The sequence below is a fragment of the Pelodiscus sinensis genome, chromosome 5 (genome assembly GCF_052426305.1).
Source record: "Pelodiscus sinensis isolate ZL-2025 chromosome 5, ASM5242630v1, whole genome shotgun sequence".
Taxonomy (NCBI): Eukaryota; Metazoa; Chordata; order Testudines; family Trionychidae; genus Pelodiscus; species Pelodiscus sinensis.
In genome coordinates, this window is record NC_143056.1 from 24,304,658 (window position 1) to 24,325,545 (window position 20,888).

Consider the following 20,888-nt stretch of genomic DNA (forward strand, 5'->3'; position numbering starts at 1 on the left):
AGCCAGTCCAAGCTTACTGGATACAGAGGAGGTGCTGTGCTTGTTTTTTCACACATAGTTTGGAGTGTACTTCATGTGGCTCCTCTGCTTTTCTAAACAGGAACTGGAAATGCCAGAGGAAACTTGTACTTAAACTGAGCCTCCAGTCACTTTCTTTCCAGCTACTCAGAGAGTGGTCCATCCAGAGTCTCGTAGAGCATACCTTCTGCTCATTTAGGTACTATTGTGAGACCACAATGCTTGAATTTGTGACAGAACAATAATTTCTATGGAAACACATTGTCATCAGCCAGAAGATTTCACTGAAAGCTGTATCTAGAGGAGAGCCTGGGCAAGGAAGGAAAGAGCCCATATTAAAAACAATGACATCTGTTTTGACAAAAAACGGGAACAGTGAACAAACAGCCAAGTAAATTATGCTTGTATCAGTGTATGCTCTTCAGGTTATTGCCAGAATGGAAGTCCATATTGAAAATGTCTGAGTGAGACAGCAATGCAAAGGACAGATAGATTACAGTAATCTAACACAGCTGGGAAACAAAGCCAATATTTTAACTCTGCCTTCTGACAATAACGTCCAACAGCCTGGTGAGGAAGCCTTCAGCCAGCGTGGAACAATGCAGCTTGTGTAGTCCTTGACAGTCAAACCCCACGGAACAGTAGGTTTGTTCTCTCTTGGAATGACTATTTTATTCTAGTTAAACCTGTCAGAGAGAGTTTCACAAGAAGTTCAGCTCTCAGTGAGGTACCTACATTGGTGGCTAGATTTTCAGAATTGTTCACTACCAGGCAGTTCCTAGTAGAAATCTGGATACTTGTAAAGATGCCTAAATGTGAGGGAGCTCTTCTGAAAATCAGGACTTAAGTGCTTCAGGCTAAAAAAACTGGCTACTGAAAACTGGTATCTATAGCTGAGATTTTCAAAGGACTCTAAGGATATGACTACACTGCAATTAGACACCTGTGTCTGGCCTTTGCCGGCTGATTCTTGCAGAGCTTGGGCTAAGGGGCTGTTTAATTGCAGCATGGACATTCTAGCTCAGACTACAGCCCATGCTCTGGGACCCTCCCACCTTGCAATTCAATAGCCCTGCAAGTCCAAATCAGCTAGCCTGGGCCAGTTCTAAGTGTCTAATTGCAGTGTAGATGTGTCCTAAGAGCTAGACACCCAAGTCCCATTGAAATGCAACAGGAATTGGGACTATTGAAAATCTCCCTCTACAACAGTGCAAATAGGATCCCAATATGAGCAGGATGGCCCAATTTACAGTTCTTCAAAACTCTGCTCTGATTAGTAGCCTAACTTGAGGGGCACACGTTATTAATAATACATACAAGTCACTGTACAGAATACACAGTGAAAAGAGAGACCCTGCTAAAAGAAAGGGCCTGCTTATTGGATTTTTCTTTTTTAATATTTTCTTTTTTGTCTTTAGTGCTTGTGAAATGCGCTAAGTTGAAAAATCTATTTGTTCAGAGTAGAGCTGACAGCACACAATGTTCTACCATTTCTCACTCTACTCTTCCTGCTGGCATATGCTTCAATCCTACCTGGAGGAACCATCCCACGAGGGAGTCTTCATGACCTACTCCCTCACTGGCTATTATGTCAAGATTGCCAGCAAGACTTACAATTAGATGGCAGTTTTTGAGTACACATATCTAGCGAGAATTCACTAAATTCATTTCATACAGGGTACCACAGCATGGGACCAGCTCATGCAGCGGTGTGACATGTGTGCCGTCATGTCGCATATGTTAGCACACCAGCCTGATGCCGCTGCTCCTGGCTTCCATCCTCCTGCCCCCTCTGCTATGCCCATTCCCCCTCTGTCTGCCCCCCATGTCATGCCTGTGCTTCCTCCCCAGGTGATGCCCATGCCCTCCTTTCCCCCGCGCCAGCCCCTCCTCACTCCTGCCAACTCCCCTGTGGTCCCTGGACCCACGCAGCCCCAACTCTGACAATGTCCCCACACCCAAGGTGGGGCATCTAGTTGCCCCCTTCCCACTCCAGGTTATGAGACCCCTCCCTGTGCACACCTTTGTTTAGTGTTATATCAATACAGACTTCCTTGTGTTAAAAATCAAACAGGTATTTTTAACGTGAGGTCAGGGAAGGGGCTAAGGGAGGGGTTGTGGTGGGGAATGGATAAGGCAGCAAGCCAAAAGCCCCTACTGGGGAGGGCCTGGGGAGAGTTACTGGGGTCCTTGAGAGACCCTTTCCCTCAGGGCCTCCTGGATGCGCGCCCCGGCCTACTGGGCCTGACAGAAGGCAGCTGTCCGTGGCTGCTGGAAGACTCATCCCTCCCGGCTAGTGTCTGCTTCCCACACCAGGGGGTTACGTCTACACTGGCCCCTTTTCCGGAAGGGGCATGTTAATTTCAGCTATCGTAATAGGGAAATCCGCGGGGGATTTAAATATCCCCCGCGGCATTTAAATAAAAATGTCCGCCGCTTTTTTCCGGCTTTTAGAAAAGCCGGAAAAGAGCGTCTACACTGGCCCCGATCCTCCGGAAAAAGCGCCCTTTTCCGGAGGATCTTATTCCAAAGTAGGAATAAGATCCTCCGGAAAAGGGTGCTTTTTCCGGAGGATCGGGGCCAGTGTAGACGCTCTTTTCCGGCTTTTCTAAAAGCCGGAAAAAAGCGGCGGACATTTTTATTTAAATGCCGCGGGGGATATTTAAATCCCCCGCGGATTTCCCTATTACGATAGCTGAAATTAACATGCCCCTTCCGGAAAAGGGGCCAGTGTGGACGTAGCCCAGGAGAAAAGCCTCCCCCTTCCTCTCCACAACATTGTGGAGGCCATAACATGGTGCGACTACCTCGGGGATGCTGTACTCCCCCACGTCGAAGTGGGTCAGCAGGCACCTGAAATGTGTCTTCATGCGGCCAAAGATGCACTCCACCTGAATCTGGGCCCAGTTCAGGCGGCCATTAAATTGGTCCCTGCTGGAGTCCAGGTGGCCAGTATAGGGTTTCATTAGCCATGGCATAAGGGGTAGGCTGTGTCCCCCACGATGCACAGTGGTATCTGCACGTCCTCAACTGAAAATTCACAGTGATAATTTTGAGATCCCCTGAGGGGTCATGACCATCAGTTTAAGAACCCCTATGATATGTTTACACTTAGACAACCTTCCTACGTGGGAATAAACATGAAGAACTAGAACTACTAATGAATAAACACAACTATGAGACAGTTGGCATCACAGAGACATGATGGGATAATACGTATGACTAAAATATTGGTACAGAAGGGTACAGTTTGCTCAGGAAGAACAGGCAGAGGAAAAGGGAGGAGGTGTAGCATTGTACATCAGAGAAATATATATGTGTAGAGAGATGCAAATCAGAGACAGACTTGTTGAAAGTCTTTGGGTAAGGAGAAAAGGGACAAAAGAAACCCAAAGCTGATGTCATGGTAGGGGGTCTACTGTAGACTATCTAACCAGGAAGAAAAGGTGGCTGAGGCTACTTTTTAAACAACTAACCAAAAAATCATCCAAATCACAACACTTTTAGTGGTGACACGAGACATCAACTACTCAGTCACCTGTTGGAAAAATAATACAGTAGGGCACAGTTTAGCCAACAAATTCCTGAAATGCACCAGAGACCTTTTCCCCCACCCAGAAGTTGGAGAAATCTATAAGAGGAGAGGCTGTTCTAGATTTAATTTTGACAAATAGGGAAGAACTATTTGAGAATTTGAAAGTGGAAGGTAGCTTGGGTGAAAATGATCATAAAATGACAGAGTTCATGATTCTAGGGAATGGTAGGAAGGAAAAACAGCTGTCTAAAGATAAATGGATTTCAAGAAGACAGACTTTAGCAAACTCAGGGAGTTGGTAGGTAAGATCCCATGGGAAGTAAGTCTAAGGAGAAAGAGAGTTTGAGAGAGGTGGCGGTTTTTCAAACAGACTTTATTATGGACACCAGTACACATTATCTTGCTGCTTGTGAAAGATAGGCATTATGACAAGAAACCATCCTGGTTAATCAGGAGATCTTCAATTATATGAAATTCAAAAGAGAGTCCTACAAAAAGTGGAAGCTAGGTCAAATTACAAAGGATTAATATAAAAAATAACACAAGCATGTAAGGACAAAAGTTGGAAAGGCAAAGCCACAAAATGAGATGAAACTAGCTAGAGATATAAAGGATAACAAGAAACTTGCTTCTCATGTTTTTGTAGAAAGAGGAAGACCAAGGACAGACAGGGTAGACCCATTACCCAATGTGGGGGGAAAGACAAAAACAGAAAAGGTGGAAATGGTAGATGTGTTAAATGGCTTTTTATGCCGGTTTTCACCAAAAAAATTAGTAGCAATCCGACGTCTGACATAGTGAATGACAGTAAAAATTAAGTAGGATCTGAGGCTAAAATACATCCTAGAATATTCAAATTGCTGACCGAGGAGATATCTGAGCCATTAGAGATGATCTTTGAAAAATCATAGAAGACAGATAAATTCCAGAGGACTGGAAGACAGCAAATATAGTGCTACTATGTAACCAGAGAAACGAGGACAACACAGGGAATTACAGACCAGTCTTCTTAACTTCAGTACCGCCAAGCATTATGGAGCAAATAATCAAGCAATTGATTTGTAAACATGTAGAAGATAAAAAGGTGATAAGTAACAATCAGCATGGATTTGTCAAGAACAAATCACGTCAAACCAATCTAATAGCTTTAACAAGGTAACAAGCCTGTGGATGTGGTATAGCTTGACTGCAGTAAGACTCCTGATATTGTCTTTCATGAACATCTCAGAAACAAATTAGGGAAATACATCTTAGATGGAGTTGGTATATGATAAGCTCATAACTGGGTGGAAAACTGTTCCCAGAGAATAACCAATTAGTAATTATTTAGATAACAGCATAGAATAAAGTTTGTGGACAATACTAAGATGGGAGAGATTGCAACTGCTTTGGAGGATAGGATTATAATTCTAAATGATCTGGAGCAACGGTCTGAAGTAAATAGCATGAACTTAAATAAGGACAGATTCTTCAGTTAACAAGGAACACTCAATTGCACACATACAAAATGGGAAATGACTGCCTAGGAAGGAGTACTGCAGCAAGGAATCTGGGGGTCTTTATGAATCACAAAATAAATGAGTCAATAAGTTAATATTGTTGCAAAAAAACCACCCCAACCATCATTCTGAGATGTATCAGTGGGAGTGTTGTGAGCAAGACACAAAAAGTAATTCTTCCACTCTACTCAATAACAATAAGGGCTCCCGGCTCTGCACCCTGCTTCCAGGGTTCTTTGAGCCAAGAGCTCTCTCAGAGAGTCCTGGACCAGAGAGGTTCAACCCCTACTACTGAGAGCTTTGTGTAAGCTCAAAAGTTTGTCTTTCCTACCAACAGAAGTTAGTCCAAAAAGATATCACTCACCTAGTCTCTCTAGTATCTTTGGACCTACATGGTTATAACAACACTGAAAACAACATGTTGCCTTTAATCAATCTTGCTGGTGTGAATTAAAACAATATTGTCCTTTTATTATTTCCCTTTCAAACATCTACCTACTTGTCTCTCTGTCCTTAAACGATAAGTTTCCTGGGGGAAGGACAGTTCTTGAATATCTGCAAAGCATCTAGCACAAGACAGGTGCTACCATAAACAAATACATAAATAGAGTTGAGGCAATGGTTTAAGTAAAAGTAGCTTATTAAACTGAACTATTATTTTCATAAATAATCAGGCCAGAAGGGATGACTGTGATCGTCTCATCTGACCTCCTACATAACACAGGCCATATATTCACATACAAATCTGTTGATCTTCTAAGGGCTGAAAACTTAGTTACGTTAAAGTTGAAAGAAAAATTCCCATCAACTTCAATGAAGCAAGATTTCAACCCAGAGAATTCAGGTAACTGCAATGCACAGTGCCATCCCAAAGAGGGTGCGGGGCCTGGGGCAACGCTCCTCCTAGTGCCCCAGGCACGGGGCAACCCCCTTGCTGCAGGCCCCACTTTTGCCCCCACTCCGGCTCCACCCCTTCCCCAAGTCCCGCCCCACTCCTCCCTCTTTTCCCCTTCCAGGAGCAAAGCAGCCCAGAGAATTATGGGGGCCTGGCTCTGTGGCAGCAATGGCCACCTCCCCAACCACCGCATAGGTGGCGGAAGCCAGAGCAGTCCAGCAGCCTGCCCTCTCCACCCTGCTATCCTCTCCCAGCCCGCTGCACCCTGCTTTTCTGCAGCTTCGGGGAAGAGTGCCCTGGGGCTGGGGTGCTCTGCTTCCCCCAACCGTGGAGAAGCCAAGTGGAGAGGGCTTGAAGGGTGATATGGCAAGGTCGAGTAGAGCAGGGTGCCAGGCTGCTCAGCTCCCAATGCCCATGTGGTGAGTGCGGGATACAACTCCTGCTGTTGCCTTGCACTAGGCCTTTATAATCTCCTGGGTCCCTATTGTCCATAGGACATTTGGATGGTTACCAGGTGTGACGGAGCGGCAGGGACCGCGGAAGCTAGCCCTGCGCCCCACACTCGAACACCAGACCGCGTAGCCACCGGGAAGCCCGGGCGGCTCTGCCGAGCCTGTTCGGCGGCGGCCGCCTGCGCAGGCCCTGCTGTTTCCCTGGCAGGCTGCCCCGGGGAAGGAGGGGCCGATGGCCCAGCACGCAGGCGCCAGCGTCCCCAGCAAGGGGAGCCGGCTTCAAAAGATGGCTCCCGACTGGGAGCGGAGGAGGAGGAGGAAGACGTGGGGGAGCTGGGGCGAGCCAGCAGAGGCCCGCCGGGACCATGCCAGACCTGACAGGGTACCGGAGTTAGCAACGGAGGACCGCCACCGTAGGAGGAGGTGAGCCCCTCCGCCAGACGGGGTAGGATAGACAAGGACCAGCCGAGACGGAGGAAGCAGCCCAGGATGGGGTCAGGGAAACCCCGGGGACCGGTGAGTTGCGGCCATAGCTCCCCCAGTTGGGCAGCGTGTCCATGACGCCTACCCTTAGGGTTCTGGGCTGGGACCTGGAGAGGGGGAGGGCTCAGGTCCCCCTCCATCTCGGAAGGCCCCCTTAAGGGCCGGTTTGGCTAGTGCGACCGAAGGCTAAGGGCCCCACCACCACCCCACTGGAGAAGCCCCTGCGCGTGACTAGACGTGACGGTACGTGACACTGGGTAGTCCCCAAAAGCTCAGGCCTGGGGCAGCTACCTCAATTCATCCTACAGATGGGACATCTCTGGCAATGCAGTTATCCCAAGCCTGATCTTTCATGTCTTGTACTCCTTGCCATCAACCATCTCAAAGGAAACTACTTTTGAGTCAGTTCTTTTCTCCCATTGCAGCAGCATGTGACTTCCTAGCAGCAGTATAAACGACAGATGTGAAAGGATAACCAGTTAACCAGTAAGCATCATCCTTAATTGGCGATGCTCACAATTCTGGTTAACTAGTGGGGGCTGGAGCAGCTCCCCCCCCGCTGCAGATAAGAAGCTACTTCAGCCTCACAGGGCTCACCGCGGACAGGGGATGCTGTCGTTCGGAGCAGCCTTTGTCTGTGGTAGGCCCAGGTGTCCCGCAGGCCTCTCACCCATACATTTAAATGGTTAACCAATTAAATGGGATTTTATATCCTTAGTATAAACTAGTCAAATCCTCCAAGTAAGACGAGATGTTTCTCATCATGACAGACACTTTCTAGGAACAGATAGAAAGGGGAGGGAGAAAGTATGAAAAATACAAAAACAAACAGAAGAGGAAAACACAGCCAAGTAGAATATTCATTTAAAAATGAGCTATGCTTTAAAGTTTTGGCTTTTTTTCTTTTGTTTTTATAATCAGAAGCAAATAGGGAGAAAAGGACATATTCATGAAAGCAGTGGACAACTTATCTTTGTCATTTCTTTATTAATAGAGTTTTGGAAAACAATAATGTAAAAACAGGAATAATTTTGAACTTTAATATGTTGTCATCTGACAACTTTCAGACACATGGAGTTTATTTTAACCAAACCTAGCAACTAACCAGTTTGGAAATTTTGTGGGCCCAGAAAATAAGCTGAATATACCTCTTCATCAATTTGGAGGAAAACAGTGATGACACTTAGCGTACAGAATTTAAGCATGTATATGGATCAACTGCAAGATTGCATAGAAAGACCATCTCTCTCTCTCCCCCCCCTCCCGGGATAATTTTCCTCTAAAGATCAATTCTTTAAATTCATTCTTACTCTTCCACAATATAAGGAAAGTACAGAAATAAACAGCAGAACATTGAAATGATTTGCTGTATTAAGGAGTTAGAAGCAATAAATAAACTAGTTGGTTGAAATCCTGGTCCTCGTGACTTTCATCCTATATGAACAAACTATTAACTCAATCTCCAAAAGCATCCTGGTATAGCTATGCAAATAATTGCATAACCTAAAACTCAGATTTCATTTACCTCTGGTTTGGAATTTAAAATTTTATCCCATTAAGTGAAAGCAGATCACAGTATAGTTTTAATGTAAAAATGAATGTGTTAAACTGAACAGGATGGATACATCAAAACAAAGCACTTTAATACATGATTTATTATTGTCCTGCACTTTCAGTATAGCAGGATGGAGATATAATAAAAAAGATTTCAAAATTCATTGATTCCATTTCATTTAACCACTCTAAACAAACAACCAGTGCTTTAGAGTTCAGAGAATTAAAATGTTTACTGTCCATTACAAGCAAAACTTTAATATTAGCTTTTCAGTCTGCTTATAACTCTGCTCTTTTAAATTCTTTAGATACATTCCTCAAGGTAAACAATAAATTTCAATCTGTTTCACAATCAAAATTGGTAAGGCCTTCTTAACCATTTTATGCCACCTCCACTATTACTTCATTGGAAAACACAATCTTATGTCATACTATAAATATCCATCCATGCACAAAACACAGGGGCCAGAAGTTACACATTTATATTTCATGTAGGCTTCCAATACTTCCTTTTCCCTCTGCAGGTTTATGGTACATTTAAAAAGATATCTTTAGACTTGGTCTACTTGGTCTTAAAATACAAATATACAATATCCATAAGCATAAAAAAGTAAAGCCTAAACTGCCTTACAATTTATAATGAACTGCTAAAATCTTATACATGTACAACATAGCATCATGCCGATTAATATACATAGCAGTTAAATATACTAACCAATAGTGGGGATGTGGTCAAGTTTTGCTTTTGTTTGTAATAAGCTGTTCATATACAAATAAAAAAAACATTTTTTAATTTAAGCTTATATGGAATACAACTAGATAAAAATCTGTAAACCCTTTTGAGATATTCAAGTTAAACTGGAGTATAACCTGCTGATTTGTAAGAGAATACAGTTTCTCACTGGTGGAATTTAAAGATTTGTTATTCCCTGGAAAATGCAAATGACTGAATTCTAACATTCACATTTTTCATATCTAACATATTAATTATTGTGTGTCTTCTAGCTTGATTTATTCCTTTAGTAGGAATTCATCACCATCCATCAGAAACAATTCAGTACACCTCAGTGTTGTCATAGATTTTTCTAAAGTGGTAGACATACAAGAGAAAGTGAAGACATAGAGACAATTAAGCATGTATATACAGTATTCCGAAAGGCATTTTTGTGACCAGAAGAGTTTGTAGAAAACAGTTAAGACAGTCACCAGTTCTGCTGATATTACTGTATTGCAAACTTTCAAGACACATTTTTATATTAAACCTGTACTGCTGCATATATTGTACAACGAAAGAAAAAAATATAGCTCATTCTTTAGGAGTGATACTTAATGAATCACTAATCTGAGTAAGATAACCAGCATAGGGCTTAATTTTCCTGAGGTCTGTAAGAAATTTTTAAACAGAATCACAGTGACCAGGCTAATCTGCAAATGTACTGTTTAAGTTTTAAATATACAGTTTGTACAGAACTTCTGTGTATGGTCATCCATGACTGCAGGTGTTCACACCAATAATTCCTCTAAATAACTCGCCACTGCATAATACTAGTATCTTTTCCACCTGTGGAGATGAGATGGGTGTCTTCACACAGAAAATCTACATTTGTTACATGACTACTATGTCCACCATACACATGACTTGGAGCCTGGAAAATATCAATACACGACGTTATTACTATAGATAAATAATATATATAACTGTAACAAATATTTAATTATATATAACATTAAAAATACAATGAAAAAAACCTGTCCCTTTATTTCTATCAATGAAGTGAGACTATTTAAAGTGCAGACTTCTATATTAAAGGGCCAATCCACATTTACACATGTAAATCCACACCTATGCATAGAAAAAGTCCCATTGATTTGATTTCGAATTCTTTGATGCTCAACAGAAGAACAAAATTTTCCCATTTTTGTGAAGGCCTGCAAGATTGTACTCTATAAAATATCTTACCCTAAATTGTGAACATGGATAAGAGAAGAGATGTACTTTGCCAAAATCATCTCCTGTCGATAGCAGTTTTCTCTCATGTGATCTACAGACAGCATTGATGTCTGTTCCATCTGAACCTTCTGGCCAGACACCTGAAATATGTAGTGACCAATTTAATATTACTGCTATACATACAGAACTGAAATGTAAGCTAAATTTTCTGTCATAATATTATTGAAAAGGCCATCCCTGTTTAAAAACAACCAACCTTCAAACCCCTCAACATTTATAGTGATTCAGGCCCTGACTCAGAAGACCCAAATACTTAACTTTGAACATGTGCACCCATCCCAAAATTTGAATGGGAATGAAGGACATGCAAAAGTCCCTTGCTAAACAGGGAGAATGCAAACAGGGTTTTGTTGAATTGGGGACTCAGATATGAGCCCTCAGATATTATATAATAATATATGTTGTGATGGGGATCAGCTACAAGAAAGTAGCAGAAAGCAGGTATATTAGCCCCTGGTTAAACAAGTCCCTGTTTCCCTGGTAACTAAACAAGGTCTAGCCAGATTAATAAAGATACCTGGAGTCAACCAAGAATCTGCATTAATCAGTAGAGACAAGTTAATTGAAACACCTGGAGGCAATCAAAAATCTTGCTAGAACAAGCTGAGACAGGATGATTGGGGTACCTAGAGCCAATCAAGGACCAGCTGAAACTGGTTTCAGCAGCAGTGCCAGGAGCTATGGGAGGAGGACTCACTACTGGAGAGAAGGAACAATAGAAACACTGTCAGGTAGGAGGAGGGAACCGTACGGAGGCAAGGGGCAGGGACAGGGACAGACCTTCCAGGGGAACAGATTCTTCAGGCTCTGGAGATCCAAGAGAGGAAAACACTTGCTAGAGGGTCAGAAGTTAGTTAAGGAATCTAGTTTGTTGCCCTGACATCTGAAGAAGCCACCAGAGACTTAAGAGATTTTTCCTCTTTTCCCCCTGCTAGCTGAATGTGAGAGGGGGTGGGAGAGAAGGTACAGGAGGGGCATGGGACTATGAGGTCAGTACAGGAGGGAGGATGTAGGAAGGGACCAGGGGTGCAGGATCTGGGAGGAAGGGAGGGAAGGTGAGGGTGCACTTACTGGTGTAGCACCTGATTGGCAGGGGGAAGAGGTGGTTCTGAGCTGCCCTGCACTTGCAGGCACCTCCCCCAGTCATTCCCATTGGCCATAATTCCCAGCCAATGGATGTGGCAGGGGAAAAGCCTGCAGGTGAGTGCAGGCACATAGCTTTTCTACACTACTAGGAATACGAGTAGCTCCAGCCTGGGATGAGGAGAGTGGGAACAGGAGCATGCAGAGCTGCCTCTCGTCTCCTCTGCCAGGCAGAGCTGTCTTGGAAGGCAGCACACAGAGATTTTAGAGGCTGCATCCCCCCACATTTAGCCTAGGGATACACCCCTTCAAGCCCCTTTCATAATTTGGCCCTGCTTCCCCTCTGCCCCACAGCAGGGAGCTGGCACTAGAGCTTCAACGCCATGGTGGGGGGTTCTTAAATTCATTGTGGGGCTGGAACATAAGTGCTGGCTTGCCCTGCACCAGAGGGAAGTCCCATATTTCACTGCAGGCCAGATCAAGGGAAGCTGGGGGCTGCAGGTTCCCCATCTCCGGTTTAAAGCATTCGTGTTATCAATATAACAACAAAGGAAAGTACTGATCCCCCAAATTCCACAGACTTCAATAAGAATATCCCTTTGTAGGATCAAGATGTAAAAAATATAGATAGATATGTAAAGGTCCCTAGTATGTACAAAAGCTTTTCCCCAAAATCATGTATGTTACACAATTTAGGAGTTCCTTTATGCATATCCATAAGTGTTGTAGGAAAATACATAAGGTCACCAGCAAACCACTGGCAGAGTAGTGTTTCCAAGTATAGTTTTCATATCATGCCGTCTGTTCAAACCAATTTGTTAGTGTAGCATTAATTACCCCAGTGGTTCCCAACCACTGGTTCGCAGACCGGTGCCAGGCTGTGAACTCTGGCTGCCAGGCTGCAGCACACTGCCAAGCCGTGCCCATGCCAGCTACTCCAGGACCAGGGCTGGGGTACACCCTGACCCCCTGAAGAGCCATTGCACAGCAGCCGGCTTCAGTTTTGGCAGCTGCTGCAGCTAAGGCCAGATGTTCATAGTGGCTCTGTGGGCCAGGGTACATATTTTGGCAGACTGGTAACGTTTAATTTATAATGAATATGCAAATAAAATGTTACTGGTCCACCAATGGGTTTGCCAGTCCAAGGTATGAAAAAGTTGGGAACCACTTTTTACACCCTTCAAACCTTTTGAGTACCAAAGTGTGTATTCAGCTACAGCTTTTCCTTTTTCTTCAGTAAAGTGTGCCAGATTAAGTACTCCTTTAAGGCTTTGGGAAGGAATGGGTTTCCAATGGAAATGCACCTCCCTCCATGTTGACATATTCCTCACCTCTTCCCTCAGGTGATTTATAAGCATATTTGCAGCCACTCACAAAGTGAGTGGGATTTTTACCTTCCCGTCTCAAAGTAAGAGTGTTAGCTTTGACAGGAACTGCCAGCCTGATGTGTGGCACCAGTGTGTTTTGGATCCGTGGGGTTTCAATCAAACCCCCAGGTTCTCCTTCCAAGTGGCTGATGGGGAGTGGGGGGAGGGAGGGCCTTGGAATTATAGATACTGATCTTGCACCCATCTTCACATCCCTCCTGCCAGAAATGGAGAGAGACTCTTTCTCGCTCCTCCAGGCCACCTATTCAGCTATAAGCACACAGCTCCCAGTCCTGACAGATCTTTCTCTGGTAAGTCTTGTATTCTCTTCTCTTTTTCCATTAGGTAGACTTTCAGCCATCAGGCCTGTGGGTCTCATAACCCCTGCAATGGAGTCTTGGATTCCAGTCCTGCCTAAAAGCTTTCCTTCAAGACACAATGCCTCTGTGCAACCCAAGACTGGACCTTCCCCCTGCTGCTCCTGTGCCTCTTTCCAGACATTCCACAGCTGAGACAGACTCCCTGATGCTAGGCAATAACTCAGGGTCAGGGCTGGCTTCCTCAGTCTCTCCATCTTGTTGCAAATGACCTAGCCTTGCTAGAGAAAAAATAGACAATTTCTTATTTTCTCTACAACCACTGTAGCCTTTCCCTCTGGGATTTTAGCACAAGATTCCTTCTTGCTGTCAACAGTTCCTGGGATGAACTCAGCCACCCTAGAAAAGGTATTTCCCCAAATAAATGGTAAAAAATTCTGACACAGCAGCAACAGTTAACTCAGCTTATTTTTTGCCCTCTCTGCACCTATACTTTGGCCAACGGTGAAATGATCTTACGGCCACTAACCAAATCTGATGCAGCCAAGTCCCAAGGAGGATAGCTTGTACATTAAGCAAGTCCCTCTAGACTACAAAGTCTCAGAGAAGTAGCCGGGTTAGACTGTAACTGAAGAAACTTAAAAAACAATAAATGGTCCTGCAGCACCTTAGAGACTAACAAAAAATGTAGATGGTATCATGAGCTTTTATGGGCACAACCCACAACGTGCGGCAGGACCTCTAGACTACAGAAATTTCTGCCCCAATATCCTTCCATGCAGGTTGTCTTGGCCATTCATCCTGACAAACTTCATGTGTTCATAGCCTGGCTTTCAATTAGCCAGCTTTACAAACCCTGTGTGATAAGTAGCCACTGTTTGGAAGCAACATTTCCAGTTGTTGCTTGCTCCTGGTCTCATCTGTTAACCTTCATGGTTACACACAGCCCCCCACCCATGCTGCTGCCTCTCTATAAAGGCAACAGCATGGGGTGGGGCAGGCAGAAGCCCGTACAAGTGGGCAGCACTGTGGGCAGGGACGGGAAGGCAGGCAGCTCCCTGCGAGCACTGGCTCCTGCCTCCCCACCCCACCATGTTGCTGATACAGAGGCAGCAGCCTGGAGGGGAATGGGGAGAGGCAGGCAGCTCCGTTGGAGCCAGTACTCATGGGGATCCAGCTTAAAAGCTGGCTCCTGGGGAGCCGTCCTGCTCCATGCATAAATGTGTACCTGCTGAAATTTTCAGCAGTTGCACATTTATATAAATACACACATTTTAACATCCCTAGCCTTTACTGCTGCAATCTCTTCCCTTTTTTGAGTGCATCTCCAACACGTCTCTGTGTTCCATTCAAAATCTGGCTGCTAGGATAATCTTTCTTGTCTCTTGTTCTGACCACATCACTTTTTTGATTCTTTGCACTGTTTCATCATAACACATTCAGTATCTTGTCCTCACCTTTTAAGACCTTTCACAACTCTACCCCTCCTGTTTGTACACACTTATCTCTTATTGTACTATTCTACCACTTCAGATCCTATGATAACAGGCCTCGTTTATTAAATTCTCCCACAACCATCTCGATGAATTCTTCCTTGCTGCTCCTTACACACAAAATGCTCTCCCTGAATTAATCTGAAAGTCAAGTACCCTTTTCTCCTTCAAATCTCTCCTCAAAAGAAACTGTGCTTTGAGGCCTACAAGAAAGCTGTCAACCACCCATGACAGTTGATCACAGGGGATTGTTATTTATGTTTAAAGAATTACAACCCCAAATCAATAAAACAAAAACATCTGGAACATCTTATTTTTACTGAATTTGTCCTCCTTTTCCTTTTCCTTTTCGTTCATTTCACCCATTTCTTAAGAATATCTCAATTTACAGTGAAAGCTCTTTGGACAGGGTTGCCAATAGTCTAATTGCACAAAACTGAACACCCTCTCTACCCCACCTCTGTCCGCTGCTTGCTCTTCCACATCTTCATTCATTTTCACTGGGATGGGACAAGGAGAGGGATACAAGAGGGATTGGGGTGCAGGCTCTGGATGAGGTCAGACATGAGGGGATCAGCATGTGGGAGAGGGCTCCAGGCCAGGTCAGGGGGCTGGACTGTGGAAACTGGAAGCATGGGCTTTGGGATGGGGATGAGGGTTTTGGGATGAGGAAAGGGGTTCAGAGCTAGAGTAAGGAGTGGGGTGTGGGTAGGGGGAGTATGGCATATGGGCTGTGGGAGGGAACATAGGCTGGGGCAGAGGGTTGGGGTGTGGAGTCCTGGTGGCACATACTATGGCTCCAAGAAAAGGGCCACCAGGTTCCTGTGGCAGCCTCTAGGTACATGGGCAGCTAGAGATATGCCATGTGCTGCCCTTGCAACTGCCAGTACCACCTCCTGAAGCTTCCATTGGTTACAGCTCCTGGCCAATGGGTGCTGTGGAACTGGCAATCAGGGTGGGGGCAGTGCACTGAGTCTCTCAGTCCTTGGCTGTCCCAGCGTCTAGAGGGCACAGGGGTCTGTCAGCCACTTCCAGGAGCAACACGGAGTCAAGTTAAATAGGGACCCTGCCTTAGTCCCTGGTCCTTGCTGCACTGCCGACCAGACTTCTAATGGCACAGTCAGTGGTACCAACCAGAGCTGCCAGAGTCCCTTTTTGAATGGGCAAGAACTGTCTTTAGGATGGGGACTGTCACTGTTTCTACAGAACTGCATACAATGGGACTGTACTATACACTGTTTATACAGCACCTAACTCAATGGAACTTGATCTTGACTGGGATCTTTGGTTCTGTAGGGGTATAAATACATACAAAAAAATTCTCTAAATTTTAATACATGTTTTATATAACACTTATTTGTCACATCACTCAGATAGTGGATGAAATCAGAGGACAGATAGTGATGAAAAATGTGCAATAGAAGTTTTATATTTGCACTTTGAAATCTGAATAGCCATGTTTCAAATGAAGATTACAGTATGAATGTGAGCTAACTGGAAAAGCAAATAATGTAAGTTTGCGAGAGGGGAAATTAAAAAAAAAACTTACCAAAAACATGGAATCCTAAAATACAGGTGTAAGTAACCCATTCTATATCTCTAGTAGTCTCAACACTCACTACTTGTTTACAAGCAGAGGGGATCCCTACAGAAAGAGAAACAAATGACATTTTCAGTTCTGAAACTGGATAGGAACTGATTTAAGCTAAAAAGTAGAAGACTAATTAAAATATATGTTCCAGCCTAGTGATTATATGATTTTATATAAATTAAAAATTCATTCGCTATCCTAGAATCAACTCTACACAAAGCACAGAAAACCATTTGCTACTCACAGTATAAAATTTCATAGTCCCCTGAATTGGACACAAGGTACTGTGAATTAACAGACCAATCCAAGTGAGTAATGAAGCTGGAATGACCCTATGAAGAGAAGTGGATTGTATTAATCCCACTAACATAGTATAGCGCAGTATATTAACATACACTATAAAGTATAAATGTTTATTTCTTATTAGTGAATAAGTATTAAAAAGATCACTTACTGAGCATTTGCCAATTCTACTATATTTTCTCCCATTTTCATTAACACCATATATATAGATACAGTTGTCATGGGAACCTATTGCCAAGAAGTTTCCATCTATAAGAAGAGTGAATTATAATTATATTTGCAATAAAGAAATAAATGAATATAGGAAGCACTAATGTGGCATGGACAATAGGCACTATTCTTAAAACTTTTATTAATAAAGTAAAAAAATCTGTTTTCTTCTCCTTGTTTGATGGAGTATGTTTCATTACAAATAAAATATCAGCTTTATATTGGTAACATCTAAGTTAAACCTTAAAGAAATTTAGAAAAAAAGCCAACCTGAACATGACACTACATGCACATCTAAGTAAAAGAGCTGATTTCCGCTAAACATCAAGATCTGAAGGGGCAAACAGAATTAGTTCTTCAAGTTTTGGGGTAAAATCCTGACTCCATTGACTTAATGCAGGCAGGATTTCAACTAATATCTATATCCAATTTAAATGTGATATTTGGGGAATTAAAAAAATAAACCCTATATTGCATACAATTAGGTTTTTTTAAAACCAGTAAGTAGAGTGTGTCAAACCTGGTGAATAACGCATTACAGACAGCTGTTCATTTCCATCTGTGTGTACAGTGACCAGATCTTTTGTTTCTGTGTCAAATACAAACCACCTGTTATAAACACAGAAAAAGGCCAGTAAGTTGCTCAGCAAGGAATGCAAATATACAGTGGTTTTAATCAACTGTTTATTATGTCAAAATAACAGTCTTCCATATGTTTTGAAGAAAAAGGAAAAGAATGGGAAGGAGACATTATCTGTGTTATTTATAGCCAACTGAAAATAGTATTTTCAACAGCAGATGAACAGAGTATCAATTAAATATTGAGTGTGATATCCACATTCAGGTTTTATCATTGTAAAAACTGACACTAGTTATATGCAAGTATGATTGATGTAGACTTTTGGGTATCTTGTGTATATTGGACCACATTCTTTAAGGCCCTTTTACAGAGTTTACTAACATTTAATTTAATTACGTGCAATTTTCACTAAGAAAATCTAAATTTTAATGAGGATTTCAGTTTAAGTATTAAAAATAAATCCTGCACCCAAAACATCTCGCTTTTATTTAGCTATTGAGAAACAGAGAACAAAATAAATGTTGCTTCAATACTTACTAAAACCATGTGTCATCAAAATATTTTAGAATGACGTGTGAATATTTAAAGTATTAAGAAAAAATCCTGCCCTCCTCCTGAAGGAAAGGAGGGTTTTATATCAATTTAGAATTTGGGTTCAAATCAAGGCTCTGTCACTGATTCCTTATGCAATTTCAGGCCACTGTTCCATATGTACAATGGAGGTAGTACTTTGCTCCATCATCAGTCTTATCTATTTAAGTTTTAACCTCTTCAGACAGAAACTGTCTCTTACTACGTACTTGTACCACAGTGCTTAGCACAATGGGCCCTTGACTAAAATTTGGTTGGGAGTGTGTGTGTGTGGCTCTGGACATTATTATGGTACAAATAGTAAAAGAGCAAATTTTCAAGCACACCCCTTTTGTCTTCTCCTGTGCTGTCCCTCTCACTTGAGAAGAGGAGCTTCTGGTATACATCAATAGAGCTACTTCATTATCATCCTTCAAAATCCTCCTTGAAACACTCATTAGCTGTTATGCCTACAAAAACAACCATCCCTTAGAATGGTTAGGCTGCTGATGCACTACCACTACTGCCTTTCCTACTGACAAGGGCACTATTTCAGGAGGTAGAGGGCAGCAGCCATGTGCTCCAGGATGCAGTGTGCTTTTCATCCCGTTCCCCGGACTATCAGGGAGTGAGGGGAAAGTACCTGCATTCTGTGCATGCCTCTCATACCTGGCTGATGAGCTCCCTTCACCAAAAATGGCACCCTTGCTTGCTGACCAGCACGGCCTCATTGTTTCCTATAACGTTCCCATCCATCTACCTGATTGTATACATCTGTATATCATGTCTTATACTTAGATCGTAAGCTTATTGGGGATAGTCCTTCTTGTATTTCTCTATTTGTACATTGTTGAACACAGTAGGGGCCTGATCCATGACTAAAGCTGTTAGGCAGGATAGCATTACAAATAATAATAAACATCACCAACAATACATTCAGCTCTTGTATAGGGGTCAGAGGGCAGAATTTGGCACTGTCATTGAAGAAATAAGAATATTAACTTTGATTTGGTGAGATGGACAGATAACCTCTGTTGACTGACACCCCTGCTTTTCTTCTTCTTACCTTCCAGTTAGCGTTCCTATTGCAACAACTGACCCTGAAGGATGGAAACCAGAAGATTGCGCTGGATCCTAGAACATTTCAAAGGAAATATACATTTATAGCCAGAGACAGTAGTAAAAAAAACATAATTCAAATTACTTTCTCAGTAACAGACTAACCCTCTCATTCTTTTAGCATAAACTCTTTTTCTTCAAACATAAAACTTGTAAGCTTTGAAATCCACTAAAATTACTTAATAATTGGCTTCTTTTATTCAATGCCACACTGTTTTCCTTTGTGTACAGCCTAACCTAAAATTTGTTTGGCAAATTCTTTCAAACATAAAAAAAGAAAAAAAAGAAAAAGCTGTTTATGGACAAATCCCAAAAGGGGAAAGAGGTAAAATTAACTTAATAAATTATTCACAAAGCTCAAATTTAGTTATATAAATGAATAATCAGTATATGTCTGTTATTTGCTACTACAACCTGAAGGTTGAGCAAGCAACTTGTTCTGCTGCTGCATATCACATAGCATGGAGTGCTATCGTGGAAAGATTTGAGTATACCTCTGACAACACAGATCATTCCAATACCCTGCCAGTTACAAATCAGTTTGTTAAATATTCAGCTTGAGTTTCTCACACTGATATCTGATGATATAACATTTTAATGTACATAAATGTTTAAGCAATGTTGTTACTGATGTATTGGGAGAACCATAATGTTTCACTTGCCATTGTAACATCTGAAAAATATGAAAAGTAAGCATTGGCTGACTGGCTTTATGTCACAATCTACAAAGAATGAGCTGCAAATTTCTGTAGATTAGAGAAGAAAACTCAAGCTTACGTAGTTACATTGGCAGGATTTTTCATGATATGTCAAAATTAACATGCATATGAAAGAGCTAAACAGGGAATAGTACCTCAAAAACCGACATATTCATTTTTTAAATATTCTGGTAATTGCTAATAATGTAGTGAGTTGGGCAGACCTGCTAACAAGTTTATCAATTTGTAATTACCTTGCCTATAGTAATTGATTCTAAGGGAGATTCTCTTTACTTTCAAGAGGTAGAGAGAGATTAATGTTTTTGCAATTTATTCACAAATCATAAGGATATGAGTAGCTAACATCTATTCTCCCTATATTTATGTGGTCAAATCACTGTAGTAACCCAAGTGTGCTCAATTTTCCAAAGTTCCTATGACTCAAACAAATAAGCAAATTCTGTGGTTTTACATTCTTCCTTACATAAGAAATTAGTTTAAATAAAGATTTTAATCCAAACAACCTGATGGTGAATCATAACAAGTGTATTAAGACATTGTTATACAGTTTTTTGTAGCACAAATAAGCTATAGTATCAAATGAAAGATTTATCTACATTAGGTAAGAAGCCAGTGACTTATAAAATAAGGTCTCTAAGATGCTTCAAAGTGGATGTGAGAAGATTATTGTCAAGGTGATTGATAGTTGAAATCCTATTTCAATCAAAACATATTTGCATGACTGCCTTATCTTTATAAAAAGCTGGCTCAATGGATTCATTTTTATGAGTTCTTGATTTCAATAGACTGAATTGCTGTTATAGTAAAAATTTACTTCTCTCTCAAGAATCAAAATGACTTGTGTGGATTTTCTTCTTCAGTAATAAGAAAAATATGTATTTACTTAGTGTTTTATATTTTCAAATCCTTAATTGTACTTTTGAGATGAGAGGAAAAAATAAACTAAGCCCTATCAGGGACTGATTCTTACTTGCCTCTTTTAAGGACAAAGTTAGAAGTTTAAGGATCAAGTTTGATAACCAGTGGAATTTACTATACTTCAGAGAGCTCAGAGGAAGAACTTGACCATGCTAACAGCAAAGGCGCCAT

General features: G+C 42.1%; 1 protein-coding gene and 1 long non-coding RNA gene across 10 annotated transcripts in view; one reads left to right on the forward strand and one right to left on the reverse strand.

Moving 5' to 3' along the window:
* The first annotated feature begins 6,679 nt into the window (after positions 1-6,679).
* Positions 6,680-19,372, forward strand: LOC142829078 (uncharacterized). Its single transcript, XR_012903303.2, has 2 exons — positions 6,680-6,822; positions 19,035-19,372. It is a non-coding gene; the product is annotated as an uncharacterized LOC142829078 (long non-coding RNA).
* The window catches only part of EML1 (EMAP like 1), a 164,128-nt gene continuing 151,687 nt past the window's right edge, over positions 8,448-20,888 (reverse strand). For all 9 annotated transcript variants that reach the window (XM_075926585.2, XM_075926584.2, XM_006123772.5 and 6 more), the window contains 7 exons: positions 19,028-19,095; positions 17,332-17,420; positions 16,753-16,850; positions 16,543-16,630; positions 16,257-16,352; positions 10,397-10,527; positions 8,448-10,082 (listed from right to left, as the gene is read on the reverse strand). In XM_075926585.2, coding sequence (XP_075782700.1) covers positions 9,957-10,082; positions 10,397-10,527; positions 16,257-16,352; positions 16,543-16,630; positions 16,753-16,850; positions 17,332-17,420; positions 19,028-19,095 — 696 coding nt within the window. In that variant the 3' untranslated portion in view covers positions 8,448-9,956. The remainder of the gene's footprint in view (positions 10,083-10,396; positions 10,528-16,256; positions 16,353-16,542; positions 16,631-16,752; positions 16,851-17,331; positions 17,421-19,027; positions 19,096-20,888) is intronic.